General features: G+C 44.6%; 1 protein-coding gene across 4 annotated transcripts in view; it reads right to left on the bottom strand.

Moving 5' to 3' along the window:
* LOC126355833 (transmembrane protein 47) overlaps positions 1 to 20,634 on the bottom strand; it is a 361,809-nt gene that overhangs the window by 139,043 nt on the left and 202,132 nt on the right. Inside the window, exon 1 of one of the 4 annotated variants that reach the window (XM_050006282.1) lies at positions 16,315 to 16,747. The exons of the other annotated variants lie outside the window; for them this stretch is intronic. Within the exon in view, the coding sequence (XP_049862239.1) occupies positions 16,315 to 16,425 (111 nt within the window). The 5' untranslated portion in view covers positions 16,426 to 16,747. Of the gene's footprint in view, positions 1 to 16,314; positions 16,748 to 20,634 lie in introns of those variants that run through there. 4 annotated transcript variants of the gene reach the window in all.

Raw genomic sequence — 20,634 nt, 5'->3', positions numbered from 1 at the left:
AGAGCAGAAGTCCTATTAGATTCGACGACGTAACGAAACGCGAGAACTAAGAGCAGATCCGACGCAGAGGACGTGGACGTGCAGAGGAACCTATTCACCACAGTAGCACCGCCTTCTCCGCAGTGTGAGCTACGAAAAATAAACACACACATGATGTATCACTGAAACTGATCGTCAGGCCGTCCGCAGAAGGCGCGACTAAAAACTGAATACAATGAGCAGGCGCCCTACATCGGCAACGGGTTACCGGCTAGTTGGTAATTTAGTTCCACACACGGGGCAATTCAGAAATGAGACACTGCAGTTGCCGTGAACCAGCGTGGAGAAGCAGTGTATTTTCGCGCCAACTGACTTATCTACACATGTTGTCAGTGCACCTGAACTTGTATGTGTGATAGATTATTATAACGATGGTAACATCGACAGTTCAGTATATATTTAACAACATATTACGATGTAATAAGCGTCGTACTCATCAGATCTAGTGGGACTCTGATAGTCAAAAGGCTGCATTTTGACGACGACACGTACTCATGTCAGATAGTTTTATATTCTGACAGAATGTAACTTTGCAGCGTTACTTGAAAATGGCCATAAGACCGAAACTGCAATAGTAACAAATATTTTATACAGTCAACGGCGACTATGTCGCCTTAAGAAATAATATATGACTGATTCTCAACCATGAGAAGTTAATAAAAAAATATTGTCATTCTCAGGAATTATGTAGTTAAGATAGTAAACTGCTTTTAATATTAGAGTGTGAATAATTGAAGTACCTGTTGAATGCATTTCTGAACATTCCCCAGGCAAGGTTCACTTTCGGCAAGCACCAGCATGCAACACAGAAGTGGATGCATAAAATGACTTAAAATGCATACTCGTGCAGATTAAGTTCAGTGCCCTTTTTCAGTCTACTGTTTTGTGGCTGGCGGATCACCACTCGCTACCGACTGAGAGGCGTACACCAACTAACCAACACAGAAAGCAAAAGTGCGTTTCCATCGCATCTGGCACACATCGAGTCACAGCAACTGAGACACAAACAAGCATTTGATTTTGTGTTAACTGAGCGGAGAGGTAGAGTGCGGGGCTCCACTGTTAAGTTTTAGTGCAGCTTCTAGCAGGCTTCAAGTCTCTCAAATCAAATAATCCGCAACATGTATTACACTTCCATTCAGAATATATTCATAAGTTAATTTGCGGATTCAGTGATTCGAAGCACTAAGCACATTCAGGTTAATGCTTTATTAGCGACAACATAAATTAACTGTTTTCACTCCTAAAATAAGACGTATTAGCCTTCTTAAGGATATTTAATCCTATAGCCACAGAAGACTGTTTCTGGTTTTGGTGGCAAACGTTATGAGTTACCTCGTCGTAACTTTTGTAATTTAAAACAGCAATCAGTGTGGTTGAAAAAGTGATCCAAACAGCTGCCGGTTTCGGATTTATTAAATCCCTCTTTAGATGATTGTTTCACATTTTCTTGCTTTCCTGCTATTTACAAGATTAATTTAATTATACTTGTACCTCATCCACAGTTCTGATAATGTGTAATGTATATTTTCTCTGACGTGGTTCCAAAAGAAGCGAGTAAGACAATACATTATGAAATTCAGAAAATATCTTTGGTTTACTTTGAAGCAAAAAACGATTTAAAGTAAAATTCTGATCCCATGTAAACTTTGTAGCAGTTATCGATCGTAACAACGATTGTTTGCTAGAAATATCAACGTAATAATCTTTAGCATTTAGCCGTGCACAGCTGAATGCTCTAGATGCGAATGAAAACCACCGTAGTCCAGTAAAACTTGCCGCGATCTGGTACGTTCGCTGCATGTAGACTTACTGATGTTTGTTCTTATGCCAAGCAGTCGGTGATTGTTTTAGAGTGCTCGCTGTGTTCCACAATGTGCCTGTAAACTTTATGTAAATCGTTTAGACATTTTGGAGTCTTGACACTTCGCCACTATGGGATTTAGTTACAAAGACCATTGGCGAATTTTTCGGAGTGAGTTACGTGTCATCTGTTCTTTCTATGTCATTTACGTGCATGTTTTAGTTGCTTTAAGCTTAATCTTTGTGTTGTTTAATTGCTTGTCATCTGCACTTCACCTAGAATTAAACCTGATGTGACGTTATAAACATCTGTAGTGGCTTTTATTAACATATTTATATAAATATCTCTAATAATATCTATATCTTTTTGACAAAGAATATATAGCATATTATTAGGTAACACTTGCCAACACTTACTTTCACCCTACGACAAATAACGTTCCGACATGCGTCTGCTGAAGGAGGAGAAAAAAAAACTGTGCGCTATAAGGGAAAAAAGGCACCTTTCTGATTATTTACCTTCACAGACTGAAGTAGTGAACATGTACACGTACAATTTAAATTCATTGATGAGTGCTCAAGCTTAATTCTAACAGATAAATGCATAGGAATTAAACAATTGCCGGTCTCAACCGTATGGCGCAGATGAAGTTCTTTGTCAGACAACTGAAACAAAGTTCGCCTCGGTGCATTTAGCAACGCGTGTTAACGATTTGCTTCCTCTTCCCTTGAGTTTGCGGCGCGTTTCTGCGCTAATCACCGAGTCACAACTCAGACTTAAGGTCAGTCGATGACCTTCACAGGCTGGTAGAGGTCTCGCCTCCAAAACAAGAGCACCCGCAAGCGTTCGGCTACACGCGACGTTGTCAACCGCTGGGAGACAATTCTGTTGCTGGAAGCTAGGGCAGCACAAAGAAGAAGAGTGGGACAATTACGGCGCGCACGATGCAGCGCAGGAATCACGCCGCGTAGGCAAGGCGACGGCGGCGGCGACGACAAAGCACCTTCTCCTTGGAAGCGCCGTCTCGCAAACTACGTCGCGCACACTCAGCGCGCCTCAAAAGACCTACGGCTTACTCACGCCGTCATAAACACGCGCTCGAGGAATGTCGACCAGATTTACGAGCAACTCACGAGCACACTGTAGCTGCTTTATTGCACTAACTACAGAGCAACACACTGCTACACTTGGAATTCTACTAATAGCCAGCTACTGTACAATTCACACGTCTGGAAATTTTCACTTCCACCGTTTACGACTTAACATCTCTGGTATAAACACTGTCTTGCTACAGTTTCATTGAAACCCACAAATGATAGCAACCACTCATTCATTCATTAGTGTGCCTCCGTAGCTCAGGTGACAAGTCTGTTTTCATCTAATACAATGTTCTGTTTTCATCTTATACATACTCCTTCAGTATTTTGTGTGCCACTGTCACTTCCTCCTCTTCCAGTCGCTAATGGTTCGCGGGAAGAAAGATTTCTGTAAGGTTCCGACTGACCTCTAATTTTACCTTTGAGATCTTTTCGCGAGATTACGCAGGAGGAAGCAATGTATTGACTTTTCCAGGAATGAACGTTGTCGGAACGCCCCGATTCACAACGCCTATCTTGCAGCGTCTATCATTGGAGTTACACTACTGGCCATTAAAATTGCTCACCATGAAGAAATGCATATGATAAACGGGTATTCATTGGACAAATACGTTATGCTAGAATTGACATAGGATTACATTTTCACGCAATTTGGGTGCATAGTTCCTGAGAAATCAGTACCCAGGACAACCACCTCTGGCCGAAAGAACGGCCTTGATACGCCTGGGCATTGAGTCAAACAGAGCTTGGGTGGCGTGTACAGGCACAGCTGCCCATGCAGCTTCATCACGATACCACAGTTCATGAAGAGTAGTGACTGGCATATTGTGACGAGCCAGTTGCTCGGCCACCACTGACCAGACGTTTTGAATTGGTGAGACATCTGGAGAATGTGCTGGCCACAGCAGCAGTCTAACATTTTCTGTATCCAGAAAAGCCCGAACAGAACCTGCAACGTGCGGTCGTGCATTATCCTGCGGAAATGTAGGGTTTCGCAGGGATCGAATGAAGGGTAGAGCCACGCGTCGTAATACATCTGAAACGTAACGTCCACTGTTCAAAGTGCCGTCAATGCGAACAAGAGGCGACCGAGACGTGTAACCAATGGCACCCCATAGCATCACGCCGGGTGATACGCCAGTATGGCGATGACTAATACACATGCTTCCAATGTGCGTTCACCGCGATGTCGCGAAACACGGATGCGATCATAATGATGCTGTAAATAGAACCTGGATTCATCCGAAAATTGATGTTTTGCCATTCGTGCACCCAGATTCGTCGTTGAGTACACGGTCGCAGGCTCTCCTGCCTGTGATGCAGCGTCAAGGGTAACCGCAGCCATGGTCTCCGGGGTGATAGACCATGCTGCTGCAAACGTCGTCGAACTGTTCGTGCGGATGGTTGTCTTGCAAACGTCCCCATCTGCTGACGCAGCGATCGAGACGTGGCTGCACGATCCGTTACATCCATGCGGACAAGACGCCTGTCATCTCGACTGCTAGTGATACGAGGCCGTTGGGCTCTAGCACGGCGTTCCGTATTACCCTACTGAACCCACCGATTCCATATCCCGCTAAAAGTCATTGGATCTCCACCAACGCGAGCAGCACTGTCGCGATACGATAAACCGCAGTTGCGATAGGCTACAATCCCACCTTTAACAAAGTCGGAAACGTGATGGTACGCATTTCTCCCCTTACACGAGGCACCACAACAGCGTTTCACCAGGCATCGCCGGTCAACTGCTGTTGGTGTATGAGAAATCGGATTGAAGCTTTCCTCATGTCTTCACGTTGTAGGTGTGTATGAATGCTCTGGAGAGCTAATCATCTGTATATGTCCTTCCTGTCGGTTAAATTTCGCGTCTGTAGCCACTTCATCTTCGTGGTGTAGCAATTGTAATGGCCAGTAATGTAGTTGAGCATCTCTAGACGTTCTGGCACCTACTAAATGAAGCTATAACGGAACGTGCTGTCTTCTTTGGATCTTCTCTAGTTCCTTCATCATTTCTACCCGCTAGGGATTCCGTACTGTCGAGGAATAATGCTTCAAGAGGGTTTTCTAAGTTATCTTCCTTGTGGCTGTACTACATTTCCTGAGGACTCTTCATATGAATCTTGTGTAGGTATATGGTGAAAGACCTCCCGGATACGGCAAAGTTAAAATTTACACAAAAATTAAACAGCGATAACGAGATAATCAAAGACCGAATATAAGCATCGGCAAAGACATTAGTTAGGAATGCGCAGTAAAGCGTAGACAAATGACCATAAAACATCACTTACTTTTTTGTACATGATTTTTTCACTCTCATATGTAGAAGTTCTCTTACGCTGTACTGCTCACAGTATGACGGGCTACGAGTGTATTGTATCATGTGTGTTTCTGAATAAGAGAAGACTAAACAATAGCATTAAAGTGAAACAGAACCAAGTTGAGAAGAATTGGTTGGTTTGTGGGGGTTAAAGGGACCAGACTGCTACGGTCATCGGTCTCTTGAGAAGAATTCCTTCATATTTTATATCATCTTGAGAGGAACTGGTGTTCCCTGGAGCCGGCTACCGGATTGTACAATTGAAATGGAGGAAAAGAAGTCCACAGTACATAGAATTAACAGACGCAGCAGCTTCCGTAAGACGACAAATATAATTACAATATATATAGGGATGTATATGCAGGCTATTTACAATTTGTACAGAAAGCAAATGGCAGTTATAAGAGTCGAGGGGCATGAAAAGGAAGCAGTGGTTGGGAAGGGAGTGAGACAGGGTTGTAGCCTCTCCCAGATGTTATTCAATCTCTATATTGAACGAGTAGTGAAGGAAACAAAAGACAAACTCGGAGTAGGTATTAAAATCCATGGAGAAGAAATAAAAACTTGGAGGTCTGCCGATTACATTGCAATTCTGTCAGAAATGGCAAAGGACTTAGATGAGCAGTTGAATGGAATGGACAGTGTCTTGAAAGGAGGATATAAGATGAACAACAAAAGCAAAACGAGGATAATGGAATGTAGTCGAATTAAATTGGGTGATGCTGAGGGAATTAGATTAGGAAATGAGACACTTAAAGTAGTAAAGGAGTTTTGGTATTTGGGGAGCAAAATAACTCATGATGGTCGAAGTAGAGAGGATATAAAATGTAGACTGGCAATGGCAAGGAAAGCGTATCTGAAGAAGAGAAATTTCTTAACATCGAGTATAGATTTAAGTGTCAGGAAGTCGTTTCTGAGAGTATTTGTATGGAGTGTAGCCATGTATGGAAGTGAAACATGGACGATGAATAGTTTGGACAAGAAGAGAATAGAAGCTTTCGAAATGTGGCGCCACAGAAAAATGTTGAAGATTAGGTGGGTAGATCACGTAAGTAATGAGGAGGTACTCAATGGAATTGGGGAGAAGAAGAGTTTGTGGTACAACTTGACCAGAAGAAGGGATCGGTTGGTAGGACATGTTTTGAGGCATCAAGGGATCACCAATTTAGCATCGGAGGGCAGAGTGGTTGGTAAAAATCGTAGAGGGACACCAAGAGATGAATACACTAAGCAGATTCAGAAGGATGTAGGCTGCATTAGGTACTGGGAGATGATGAAACTTGCACAGGATAGAGTAGCATGGAGAGCTGTATCAAACCAGTCTCAGGACTGAAGAAGACAACAACAACATAGGGATGGACACAGAAAAACAAACGACGCAAGGTAAAGTGAATGAACAATAGCACAACATTTCCTAATAATGCAATTGAATTAATATTCTCTCTTCATTGCAAGCGAAAGGACGATTTCTTTCATGCGATTCTTTAATTATTTTATTATAATACAATCTCAAACTGCCATTTGCCTTGCCTGCGATAAGTTTTATGTGGCTGTTCCGCTTTAAATGGCTTCGTATGCATACCCCCTGAAAATTTTCTGAATGTGACTACTTTCATTGATTGTTCTGCAATTATGTAACCATACAAGAACGGTTTTTCCGTCTATATACTCACAATACGTTAGATTTATTTATATAAGGGTCACTTGGTAATCCCGATACCAAGCGCCGATACTCGCCAGTCTTCCTGCATTTGTTGCGACTTAAATGTACACAACAGCATCGTGGAACTTCCGACGTTATCCACTAAGTCATTTATACACTCCTGGAAATGGAAAAAAGAACACATTGACACCGGTGTGTCAGACCCACCATACTTGCTCCGGACACTGCGAGAGAGCTGTACAAGCAATGATCACACGCACGGCACAGCGGACACACCAGGAACCGCTGTGTTGGCCGTCGAATGGCGCTAGGTGCGCAGCATTTGTGCACCGCCGCCGTCAGTGTCAGCCAGTTTGCCGTGGCATACGGAGCTCCATCGCAGTCTTTAACACTGGTAGCATGCCGCGACAGCGTGGACGTGAACCGTATGTGCAGTTGACGGACTTTGAGCGAGGGCGTATAGTGGGCATGCGGGAGGCCGGGTGGATGTACCGCTGAATTGCTCAACACGTGGGGCGTGAGGTCTCCACAGTACATCGATGTTGTCGCCAGTGGTCGGCGGAAGGTGCACGTGCCCGTCGACCTGGGACCGGACCGCAGCGACGCACGGATGCACGCCAAGACCGTAGGATCCTACGCAGTGCCGTAGGGGACCGCACCGCCACTTCCCAGCAAATTAGGGACATTGTTGCTCCTGGGGTATCGGCGAGGACCATTCGCAACCGTCTCCATGAAGCTGGGCTACGGTCCCGCACACCGTTAGGCCGTCTTCCGCTCACGGCCCAACATCGTGCAGCTCGCCTCCAGTGGTGTCGCGACAGGCGTGAATGGAGGGACGAATGGAGACGTGTCGTCTTCAGCGATGAGAGTCGCTTCTGCCTTGGTGCCAATGATGGTCGTATGCGTGTTTGGCGCCGTGCAGGTGAGCGCCACAATCAGGACTGCATACGACCGAGGCACACAGGGCCAACACCCGGCATCATGGTGTGGGGAGCGATCTCCTACACTGACCGTACACCTCTGGTGATCGTCGAGGGGACACTGAATAGTGCACGGTACATCCAAACCGTCATCGAACCCATCGTTCTACCATTCCTAGACCGGCAAGGGAACTTGCTGTTCCAACAGGATAATGCACGTCCGCATGTATCCCGTGCCACCCAACGTGCTCTAGAATGTGTAAGTCAACTACCCTGGCCAGCAAGCTCTCCGGATCTGTCCCCCATTGAGCATGTTTGGGACTGGATGAAGCGTCGTCTCTTGCGGTCTGCACGTCCAGCACGAACGCTGGTCCAACTGAGGCGCCAGGTGGAAATGGCATGGCAAGCCGTTCCACAGGACTACATCCAGCATCTCTACGATCGTCTCCATGGGAGAATAGCAGCCTGCATTGCTGCGAAAGGGGGATATACACTGTACTAGTGCCGACATTATGCATGCTCTGTTGCTTGTGTATGTGCCTGTGGTTCTGTCAGTGTGATCATGTGATGTATCTGACCCCAGGAATGTGTCAAAGTTTCCCCTTCCTGGGACAATGAATTCACGGTGTTCTTATTTCAGTTTCCAGGAGTGTATCTATTGTGAAGATTTTTCGCCGTTGAAAGTGACATGGTACGTTCTCTTAGCTAGAAACTCTTCAATAGAGTCACGCAACTGGTCTGATATTCCGTTCGCTCGTATTTTGTTCATTAGCAGCAGTGTATCGGGCGCTTCCGAGAGGTAAGGGACACAGCATCATCATGACGCATCAATGCATGTCACAATGAACATCGCGTCAGATCTAGTTATACACGTGTGGCTGAAAACGCGTACTTCAGATCCCTTTGCCTTATCTCAGGCACCTTTAATAGCAATGACGTAATGTGAAAATTTTTTCGTTCAATCAAAAAATTTATTTTACATTTGTTCATCTTACTAACACATGACGCAAATAATGTCATTGACCCACACATGAGTGACCAGAAACGCGTATTAAAAGTTTTTACTTTCTTAATGTCTTTCATGAGTAATTTCTTAATGGAACATACATTACACGCAAAATTAAGGACGATATAATAAAACATTACGTGACAGTAAGTGTAGTGTAAGCAGTTTCCTTAGTAGACCTGTTGCACCTTCTAAGTGTCCTGCCAATGAATACTCCATATGAACTGCTTCGAAGACCGTGTCCCAAGTGCTCAGAATAAAACATATACACAAATCGTCCATTTCTTAGTAACTCACAGAGATTTACTCGATGACAGAGGAATAATCAGTCGAAACTCGCAGTAGATAGGGGGGAGAAAAAACGACAAAAGTCTGACTAGTTACAGTTATGTACTTCAAAATAACATTAATAAGCCACGGTCATGCTAATCTGAGCATTCTGTATTTAAACTTGCAGTCTACTACTTCAGGTTCTTCACCATTTCCGTCACGGTCTCAAGACAAATCTGTGACCCTTTGTGCTGGCCTTCTCTGTATACGTCGAACATCCCCTGTTAATCAAATTTTGTATGGCTCCTACACACTTTGTATATTGCACCTGCACGTAGACATATGGGGTAATCTTTAGCACAAATCGAATGGGATGGTCTAAAATCGAACCAGTGAGCGCAAGGCCTATGTAAGCAACGCATAAAATTGCAGTAATATGCAAGCAACAGATATACGTTCGTCTTAAGCGAAAGTAAGTAAGTAAGTAAGTAAGTAAGTGTGTGTGTGTGTGTGTGTGTGTGGGGGGGGGGGGGGGGGGAGCGCTGCTGTGCTACGGAGTAGAAACAGCTGGTTTTCGCCTATTACCTCTCTTTCTTTTGAGTTGTATCAACACCATTCTAGAGCTTCGATCAACAAAATTTCTGTGCCAGCAAAGTTTTTTTTTTTTTTTTTCAGAACACAAGATCATCAAACTACGATGCTCCACTGTTAATTGTCTTAACTCTCTTCGAGTGCAAACCAAGCGCGTGTCAATGACGTCAGTATGTACTAAGCTTTCATACCAACTGCCGCCAACAGGTACGGACTATCATCAGAACCTACTGATACCCTGTTAACGGAGCAGGACCGACGGCTATTGTGACTTTGCTTCCTTTGGCTAATATACGACTCAGTTCGTTAAAACTTGGCTCGTAGATGGCTCAGGGTCGAGCCGTACACCATCTGCTCTACGCCCTGACATGTCAGTCCACTACACTGGTCATCCTGTGGCCCAGTGGTTGGGCGCAGACACGTGATGCGGGCGAAAGGTTATTAAACGTAAAAGACCAGTCACTCTAATAAAGTACACTACACTCCAGATTTGTGTTTTACGTAACTGGTTTATTCAGCAAGAATTAACGTCTTACTGAAGGGTGGTCCTTAATGAAATAAAACATGAAATCATGTAGTACGAACGTCCAACATGAAATAATCTAGTACGACTGTCCCACTTGTAATTTAACTAGCAGCACAGGAGTGATGGACGTGTCCACTTAATATGCTCAGATTACTATGTGCGTTATACAACAGATGTCCTAACTCGACGCTCAGATGCGTAAACTAAAGTCCACGTATATCGAAATAGTGGCTCGTGCTGCGACGGCTCAAGTCGCAACTCTAGTCAGAATCTCTCTCTTGACTGCACTCCCGATTGTGAAGGAAAAGAAAAACACAGGTCCTGATGATCGTAACAGAACCTTTCTTTCTTGCATTTTCCACCGACTCCCAAGAGCATATCTCCCACCTTAACGACCAAAGACGTCACCAAACTTTAGCCAATGGGATCCCAAGTAGCTTCCCTTCACATAACGCACTTCATAGAACACTGGGCATCGTGTGCAGTAGGAATGGAATGGAAATGAACTGAAAATGTAAACGGAATTGGACGACTATTTCTATTCTAATAACTCTGCAATTACTTTGCATATGTTCCCTGAAACATTATTTGATACTGTGCTACTAACACTAATTACTATTCCTTTTAACATAGACGTATGATTTACATAGACAAGGATGTGCGCACTTTCAATTAAATACCGTCGACGCGGTCAATATGTCAAATTTTAATTTGTTATGCTATTAACTACGTGCCGCTTCATTTATAAAAATGCCGGCCGCTGTGGTCGAGCGGTTTCCCGGCGCTTCAGTCCGGAACCGTGCTGCTGCTACGGTCACAGGTTCGAATCCTGCCTCGGGCATGGATGTGTGTGATGTCCTTAGGTTAGTTAGGTGTAAGTACTTCTAAGTCTAGGGGACTGATGACCTCAGATGTTAAGCCACATACTACTAGAGTCATTTGATTTGTAAGAGTGTGTGGAGTACTTTCTGGTGTCATACACTTAATGTAAATACTTATTATGGATTATTTAATAAGAATATGACTTGCGTTGCTATTCGTGATAAAGGCTATTGCGCAATACCATTACCCGATATTATGTCTAAATTGTAAGACAGCCTAGTCTGTTATTTAGAGTGAGTAAACGTTCACAGTGTAGAGTCTAGTTATGCTTGTAACTACAGTTGGCGTTTGTGTACGTAAGACTGCATTTCTTGAACTCTCACGAAACACAAACTCACTGCACGAACATTCCTTGCCTCATTCCAAGTTACTAGTGTGTTCATTCTGTTCAGAGTCTTCGTATTTACAAAGCCAGCTCTGGGCATCTGTAGCTGTTAGTGGCCCTCTCGGCGCTTACCACTTAAGCCATTCATACTCCTGCTAATCCCTCCCTTTTTCGTTGGCCCCCGGCGGAAACCATGACCCAGCCTCCGTTCGTATACACACGGCACAACGAACAGTTTTCTATAGTAATTCCGTGTTGGATACGTTTCCAGAAAGGGATCCATCCTTGGCGTTTTTCAGCAGCTTAAACTAATGGTTTTTCTCCTTCGCCGCTCTGGTTTTCCCCAACACTCGTTCCCTCTGTTACTTGTTTACGCTTCTGGGCCCTACCGCAGCAGTGGAACCTTTCCCCGAGCTTTATCGAATAACGCTTAACGGCAGCCCGAGCCCCTCTCTCCAACCTTGGCACGTTATACTGTGAAAAAACGTGGATTTAAAAATGGGTTTAAGGAAGTACGTCACGCCTCTCCTTGTCATACTTATAACGCACAATGACGTTTCTACGTCGCGCATTTCATTCTCCGGATACTTATGAGTACAACTATATCCAGATTTAATTTAAAGTCTCAATTTGCGTAGACTGTTCCTCCGCCTTTCATGATCTACGTCTACATCTACATGGATACTCTGCAAATCACATTTAAGTTCCTGGCAGAAGGTTCATCGAACCACCTTTACAATTCTCTATTATTCCAATCTCGTATAGCGCGCGGAAAGAACGAACACCTGTATCTTTCTGTACGAGCTCGGATTTTCTTTATTTTATCGTGGTGATCGTCCCCCCCCCCCCCCCTATGTAAGTCGGTGTCAACAAAATATTTTCGCATTCAGAGGAGAAAGGTGGTGATTGGAATTTCGTGAGAAGATCCCGTCGCAACGAAAAATGCCTTTCTTTTAACGATTTCCGGTCCAAATCCTGTATCATTTCAGTGACACTCTCTCCCAAATTTCGCGATAATACAAAACATGCTGCCTTTCTTTGAACTTTTTCGATGTACTTCGTCAGTCCTATATGGTAAGGATCCCACACCGCGCAGCAGTATTCTAAAAAGAGGGCGGACAAGCATAGTGTAGGCAGTCTCCTTAGTAGGTATGTTACATTTTCTAAGTGTCCTGCCAATAAAACACCGTCTTTGGTTAGCCTTCCCCACAACATTTTCTATGTGTTCCTTCAAATTTAAGTTGTTCGTAATTGTAATACCTAGGTATTTAGTTGAATTTAGGGGTTTTAGATTAGACTGATTTATCGTGTAACCGAAGTTTAACGAGTTCCTTTTTGCACTCATTTGGATGACCTCACACTTTTCATTACTATGGTCAATTGCCACTTTTCGCACCATTCAGATATCTTTTATAAATCGTTTTGCAGTTTGTTTTGATCTTCTAATGACTTTATTAGTCGACAGACGGCAGCGTCATCTGCAAACAACCGATGACCCCTGAAGAAAATCACTCTTGCTGACCTGTTTTCTTCAGTTACGGCTTTGGTGTCATTGATCAGTTACTGTAGCAATGGAAGAGCCACGAAGAGACATGGAAGCGGTGGCTACATATGAGTCAAGTAGCGATAGCATTCCAAGCGTGGACAATTTCACAACCAAGTTCCGCGTTAAAACTTAACGCACCGTCTTTGTCTGCGATGTGTCTATCCGAACAGTAACAACCGCAACAGAATCCGCTAGCACAATGTTCTCCTTGTGGCAAACATTATTTAGGCTTTTGAGCTGGGTATGATAATATCCTTCGAAAGTTAATAACGGGGAAGATGCATATGACGGGTCCGCAGCTCGTGGTCATGCGGTAGCGTCCTCTATCATAAGAGAATCATTCTAAAATAATAAGATCTGCCATGAATAAATCTTATTACACTGGAAATCACGACATTGACGCATGGCACTAGTATTCCTACCTTCTCAAAATAATAGGTCGCTAAAGAATGACATTCAGGACATCTTTGCACGCGGAATAATCGTTTACTTTTCCCTCAAGTCCCATTCCGGAAATGTACGAAGATGAAAGGCAACTGTCTTGAAATTATTCACAATACGATGTTTTTTTTTCCTTTGTCACCACTGTACTTGTTTACTGTAACGTCACCGCCTGTTTCAGATAACGGCCACGGGAGGCCAAGTGCAATAATATCGTGGACTGCAAAGAGAACCAACAGATCAATATTGGAGCAAATAAAACCAGATTTCTCCCTGGAAGGTCTAATGTCAAAACAGAAGCTGACCTACTTTGGCACACAATGCGAAGGCATGCCCCGCTGGAGAAAAACATTAATGCTGGAAAAGATTGAAGGAACTAGAAGAAGAGGACGTCAGAGAATGAGATGGATCGATGGCATCACAGAAGCAATGTATTCCAACCTGGAAGGTCTACGGGAGAAAGTGCAAGACAGGAAAAAGAGACGTGATTTGGTTCATGGGGTCACGAAGAGTCGGAACCGGAGAGAGAGAGAGAGAGAGAGAGAGAGAGAGAGAGAGAGAGAGAGAGAGAGAGAAATATTGTGCGCAAACAGGCAGGAATACGCATTATTGTACGATTACACATTGTGGAACTCTCTCTGGAAGCAGTCACAGTCATAAAATAACTAAAAATATACTTCCTTAGCGGTATTAAGTGTAAACATCGCCTAAAACTAGTTATTTAGGTAAGGCAGATCAGTGTAGTCCACTTATGAAGGAAGCAACTTATAAAATACTCGTTCATCCAATGCTTCGGTAGTACTGGCCAGTCTGGAATCTACATCAGGATTGACAGAGGAACTGGAGAAGATATGAAGAAGAGCAGCAAGTCTCGTTAGAGATTCATTTAGTAAGAGCGATAGCGTCTCGTAAACGCTCAACCGACTCTAGTGACAGTAGCTACGAGAGAAGCGTTGTGTATCACGGTGCGATTAAGTGTTAAAATCCACAATGCATACGTTCCTAAAAGAGTGCCCATATAAAGGGTGTTACAAAAAGGTACGGCCAAACTTCCAGCATACATTCCTCACACACAAAGAAAGAAAATATGTTATGTGAACATGTGTCCGGAAATGCTTACTTTCCATGTTAGAGTTCATTTTATGACTTCTCTTCAAATCACATTAATCATGGAATGGAAACACACAGCAACAGAACGTACCAGCGTGACTTCAAACACTTTGTTACAGGAAATGTTCAAAATGTCCTCCGTTAGCGAGGATACATAGATCCACCCTTCGTCGCATGGAATCCCTGATGCGCTGATGCAGCCCTGGAGAATGGCGTATTGTATCACAGCCGTCCACAATACGTGCACGAAGTGTGTCTACATTTGGTACCGCGGTTGCGTACACAAGAGCTTTCAAATGCCCCCATAAATGAAAGTCAAGAGGGTTGAGGTCAGGAGAGCGTGGAGGCCATGGAATTGGTCCGCCTCTACCAATCCATCGGTCACCGTATCTGTTGTTGAGAAGCGTACGAACAATTCGACTGAAATGTGCAGGAGCTCCATCGCGCATGAACCACATGTTGTGTCATACTTGTAAAGGCACATGTTCTAGCAGCACATGTAGAGTTTCCCGTATGAAATCATGATAACGTGCTCCATTGAGCGTAGGTGAAAGAACATGGGGCCCATTCAAGAAATCACCAACAATGCCTGCCCAAACGTTCACAGAAAATCTGTGTTGATGACGTGATTGCACAATTGCGTGCGGATTCTCGGCAGCCCACACATGTTGATTGTGAAAATTTACAATTTGATCACGTTGGAATGAAGCCTCATCCGCAAAAGAGAACATTTGCACTGACATGACGATTGACACATTGTTGGATGACACATTTGCAGAAGTGTACGCGTGGAGGCCAATCAACTGCTGATAGTGCCTGCACACTCTGTACATGGTACGGAAACAACTGATTCTCCCGTAGCAGTCTCCATACAGTGACGTGTTCAACGTTACCTTGTACAGCAGCAACTTCTCTGACGCTGACATTAGGGTTATCGTCAACTGCACGAAGAACTGCCTCGTCCATTGCAGGAACCCTCGTCGATCTAGGTCTTCCACAGTCGCGAGTCATAGGCTGGAAAGTTCCGTGCTCCCTAAGACGCCGATATATTGCTTCGAACGTCTTCCTGTCGGGACTCCTTTGTTATGGAAATCGGTCTCGATACAAACGTACTGCGCCACGGCTATTGCCCCGTGGTAATCCATACATCAAATGGGCATTTGCCAACTCCGCATTTCTAAACATTGCAGTGACTGCAAAACCACGTTCTTGACGAACACTAACCTGTTGATGCTACGTACTGATGTGCTTAGAGCAATGAGTCGCATGTCAACACAATCACCGAAGTCAACATTACCTTCCTTCAATTGGACCAACTGTCGGTGAATCGAGGATGTACAGTACAAACTGAGGAAATTAAACTGAGCTCTAACATGGAAATTAAGCGTTTCCGGACACATGTCCACATAACATCTTTTCTTTATTTGTGTGTGAGGAATGTTTCCTGAAAGTTTGGCCGTACCTTTTTTAGACAGCCTGTATTTCCTTCGTCCTATTAATATCTCGCGAGAAGACGGTGAAGTTAACATTAGACTGATTCGATTTCACACAAAGGCTTACCGTCCACCACTAGCGACAAACAAGACAGAGGCGAACTGACAGTGGTACACAAAGTACCGTACGCGACACGCCTTAAGATGGCTTGTTGAATACAACTGTAGAGTCTTATCACGTGACGCCACTAGGTACAGTTTAGTGCCACGACACGTGAGCAGAGCACGCGGTGTCACGAGCTGAGGCGCCACTGGTTGCGGGACCGACAGGTAGCGTGCTGTACCTGCGAGCGGGCGCTGCAGGCGACGCAGCCGAGGGCGGCTACGACCGAGTCGAGGAACATGGCGGCGCGGTAGCGCAGCACGATGCACTGCACGGGGCAGCCGTCCACCATGGCGGCCGCGGCGGTAGCGCACTGAGCGGCGGTGACGGCGAGTTGCTGCTGCCAGCTGCCTGCCTGCTGCCACTGCTGGTGATAGTGGGCGGTGTGCGCCGGGCTGGCGGCGCGTGACGCGACTGCCCGAGCCCGCCGCGGCCTACGCGCCGCTCCTCGCGCTGTTAAGCCACGCGGGGTCACATTCCGCCGGCACGGGCCCGCTTACCGCCGTCCTCCACAAACGCGCCGCTAGCGTCGTCAAACACGACGGCTATCCGGAAGGCAGTATCGCGTCACATGGAGCACCAGAGAAGACAGGGGTAGAACGAGGGGAGTGGCGCTGAAACAGTCCGTACTACCACTGCACCAGGAGAAGTCGCAGTCGCTTGTAGGCAAATTAGCTGGCGCCGGCGCTACTGTGTCAATAATCAACATTCCCCACTGCTGGGGACGCCGCAACTTTTGTTGTCTATATGCAAACAAAAGTTACCTCGATCCTCCGAAAGTGGACATCTCGTGACGCGCTCGTAGTACACTGACTCAGGCACTAGAGTACTTATACACTAGTGGCCATTAAATTTGCTGCACGACAAAGATGGCGTGCTACAGACGCGAAATTTAACCGACAGGAAGAAGATGCTGTAATATGCAAACGATTTCCTACTCAGACCATACACACAAGGTTGGCACCAGTGGTGACACCCACAACGTGTTGACATGAGGAAAGTTTCCAACCGATTCCTCATACACACACAGCAGTTGAACAGCGTTGCCTGGTGAAACGTTGTTGTGATGCCTCGTGTAAGGTGCAGAAATAAGTACCATCACGTTTCCGACTTTGATAAAGGTCGGGTTGTAGCCTATCGTGATTGCGGTTCATCGTATCGCGACATTGCTGCTCGAGATGCAATGACTGTTAGCAGAATAGGGAATCGGTGGGTCAAGGAGTGTAATACGGAACGCCGTGCCGGATCCCAACGGCCTCACATAACCAGCAGTCGAGATGACAGGCATCTTATCCGCATGGCTGTAACGGATGGTGCAGCCACGTTGTTTCAGAGGTAGTCAGTCAGTCGCAGGAGCCGTAATTTACTGCAGATCTAGATTTCGACTATAACATAGTCTTCATCAGTGGATTACCAGAAGAGTCATATTGGTGTAAGTATGTAATGCTCTGACATGGTTTTGTCTACGTGACTCTTCTGGTGATGCGCCGATGAAGACTGTTGTAGTCGAAATCTAGATCTGCAGTAAATTACGGACACTGAGACTGACTGCTATCTTCCTCTACATTTCAATATTCAGCTATATCTGTGCACCACCTGTATCCAATGGAGTCCAATTTAGTTACAATGGAATACTCTGACTAGTCCATTTCTGTCTATTCTGTACAGGCGTCTAAGAGTGTTTTTGGTAAAGGGTGAAAGGACGAATGTCTTGATTGTGGCAGTAGTGACCGTCCGTCTAATCAGTAATGTGCTAGCACAGAAAGTCTAAGAAAAAAAAATCCTGAAAACTGGCGTCTCACTACATCTAAACTGTCTAAAAACTTCTGCAGACTTATTACATTAATTTCTTTTTTTAAAAGAAACTGACGCGAGAATTTTGGTACCCCGAGTTCTAGAATTTGGGTATCGCAAGTTCTGCGCTCGTCGGCTCCGAATGTCCTTTCTGAGAATCACGAAACTTAACAGAGACGAGACGGGGGTTTCCTATGCTGACGCGGAGATTAAACCAGTCAATGGTGTGATTTCATATAGCTTCGGAAAAGCAATTCTCACGCTCTCTTGTTTGGAGATTTTATGGAACGTGCGTGAACACCAGTCATGAAGGCTGCCATGAGACATTAAAAAAATTAGAAAAGTCAAAATAAGCAACGCAGTTCCTTTATACTACCGATGACGTGTTCTTAAACGATAATACGCGGCCACCTGCCTCATGGCAAAAATTAATTATTTTAAGTTCAAATGCGACGTTTTCGAAAATCCACTCCATAGTCGACATTTGGCTCCAAGGGACGCCCACCTCCTGTGCTCGAGGGAAAGCTGTTCGGTTACTATCGCTTTGTCTGCGATGAAAAACGGAAGACGTCACGGACTGTTAGGAACTTCAAGCTGTAGAATTTTATGCAGGAGTAGCTTGTCAAATTGTTATGAGATAAGGTAATGCCTTAAATCCGAATTACGATAAAGCTGAGAATTAAGAAGTAATTTAACTATTTCTGTATTTCATTTATGTTCTAAGGAGTTTCTTTCTGGGCAGCTCTCGTGACAAACTACTCCAAAGCTCCAGTGACTCTCAGACGTTCATTCGATACAAGCTCCTTCCACATCACACTCAAGTTGCACACACTCACTCGCGTCTGCAACAGCCTGCAGACATAGGTTCTGAGTTACCGTTACCGTATACTCTTTCCACGAAAGTGAAGAGCCAGCCAAGACGACGTTGCAAACCAGTGTACGTCTCAAAAATGAATCGTTATCGCAGCACAGCGTCGCTACGTTTGAAATTAGTTCGCGTAGAATATTTCCAAAGCCTCATCTCAATCGTCTCCACTAGACGTGGTCGTTAACGCACATTAGTAAAGAGTTGCTGGTTTGAAGTTCATGTGTATAGCTGAGAAGGTCAACTCTCACCTCCGCAGTGCCCCGAGCACCGGGTAGGCGTCACGCTAATGATGGTGAACCACCCGTTAAATGAGCAACGTTGAGCTCGCCGGCCCCCATGGTGCTCGCTAGTGGAGAGTAGTAGTCATTCGGTCGCATCTGTTCCCTTTCTTACAGCTCCTACTCACTCATAATCACAAATCCACACGCACAACCACGTATCTACACGATGCAGATCAACATAGCAGATCCTACAAAGAAATGACAGATCACCTCTATCAGGACCTCGTCCGAGTTATTAATACGGGATTTCGTTCTTCTAGGAGTACGGCTATATCAACTTCGAGAAACTGAAGAAAAATCACATCCCAAACAGATTTTATTTACAATTTGAAATCAGACTCTAGCGAACTGGGACGAAGACAAAATCTTAACCAACAATTTTTGTTAGTAGTTAAAGTTTAATGAAGGGAAGCCCTCAATCTCCAATGGCCAACTGCTCCCTACGGTGCCATCCTCAAACGTCCTATGATTTGATATTAAGAGAAAATGAATACTGAATCTCGAAATAACTTTGCGATATCGCTACCTAATTTGTTGGTACGCTACGAAAATAGGAGATAAAGGAATAAATACTCTACTTTCTACGATGTCAAAGAGGATTTAAATTCCTCACACGACTCAAGGACCAAGCACTGTGGAGCGAAAGGGACTTGTCGGACGTCTGGAGGTCCAGTCGTTGATACAATTTTTCCCGCCTATTATTCATTGTGCACCTGGACTCCTGTTTAATTTTCACACATCCACTAAAAGCTTGAACAGCGTAGTCTATTAACCGTATAACACACAAGCGAATCAAGCTTTTACGACATGACTACTGAAGTGTGTATCTGAATTAGACGTAAATCTTGGAAAACAAATTACGACAGTAATGTAACAATTCTCACGCAAAATATGTACTTTCGGTTGAATACTGACAAGTAAGAATTCCTGAACGGATTTATTTCTTTACAGCATCTGTTCAAAACAAAAACACTCTGGTCGCGGCAACAGTACGGTGATGTAGACGATTCCAAAAGACTAGTATATATGTTTTCAGCTGCTGCTAAAATCCAGGCGAGCGTGTGTGTCCATGCGATTGTCAAGTAAATATCGTTATGTACATTCTTCACATTATCGACGTCGTAGCTCACTGGTATCGTGACTGCAAACAGAGCCGACCACGAAACATGAGCACTGCGGCTAATCTGTCTTTGCACAAGTGGTGTATCAAGAGTTCAAACCTGGGAGCTAAGAGCTAATAGGGGTATTGAAGCTAGTTGTTGACAATGAGCACCATGAGTCAGCGGATAAGTTTCCGTCAGGAACTCGACTCTCGTCCGGTGTAGACCGATATACCTAAAGGTTACTAGCGTAACAAATTTAACCAAAAGCAACTGCTCGGCAAGAATCCACTGGAGACCACTGGTTCATAATATCAAAGCACTCAGCAAACAGGCCTTAACAGTCCGTGTAACTTTGTTGGCAGAGTCAACAGCTTAAGCTGCGTATCAACAACACGTCATCCTACATTACACTGTTCCCGGATGACAACTGTCACACTTGTTAAACGGAATACCTA

This window comes from Schistocerca gregaria, chromosome 3 (assembly GCF_023897955.1).
Source record: "Schistocerca gregaria isolate iqSchGreg1 chromosome 3, iqSchGreg1.2, whole genome shotgun sequence".
Classification (NCBI taxonomy): Eukaryota; Metazoa; Arthropoda; class Insecta; order Orthoptera; family Acrididae; genus Schistocerca; species Schistocerca gregaria.
The sequence above is the reverse complement of the archived record's forward strand: the minus strand, read 5'-3'. Positions and strand labels throughout refer to the sequence as shown.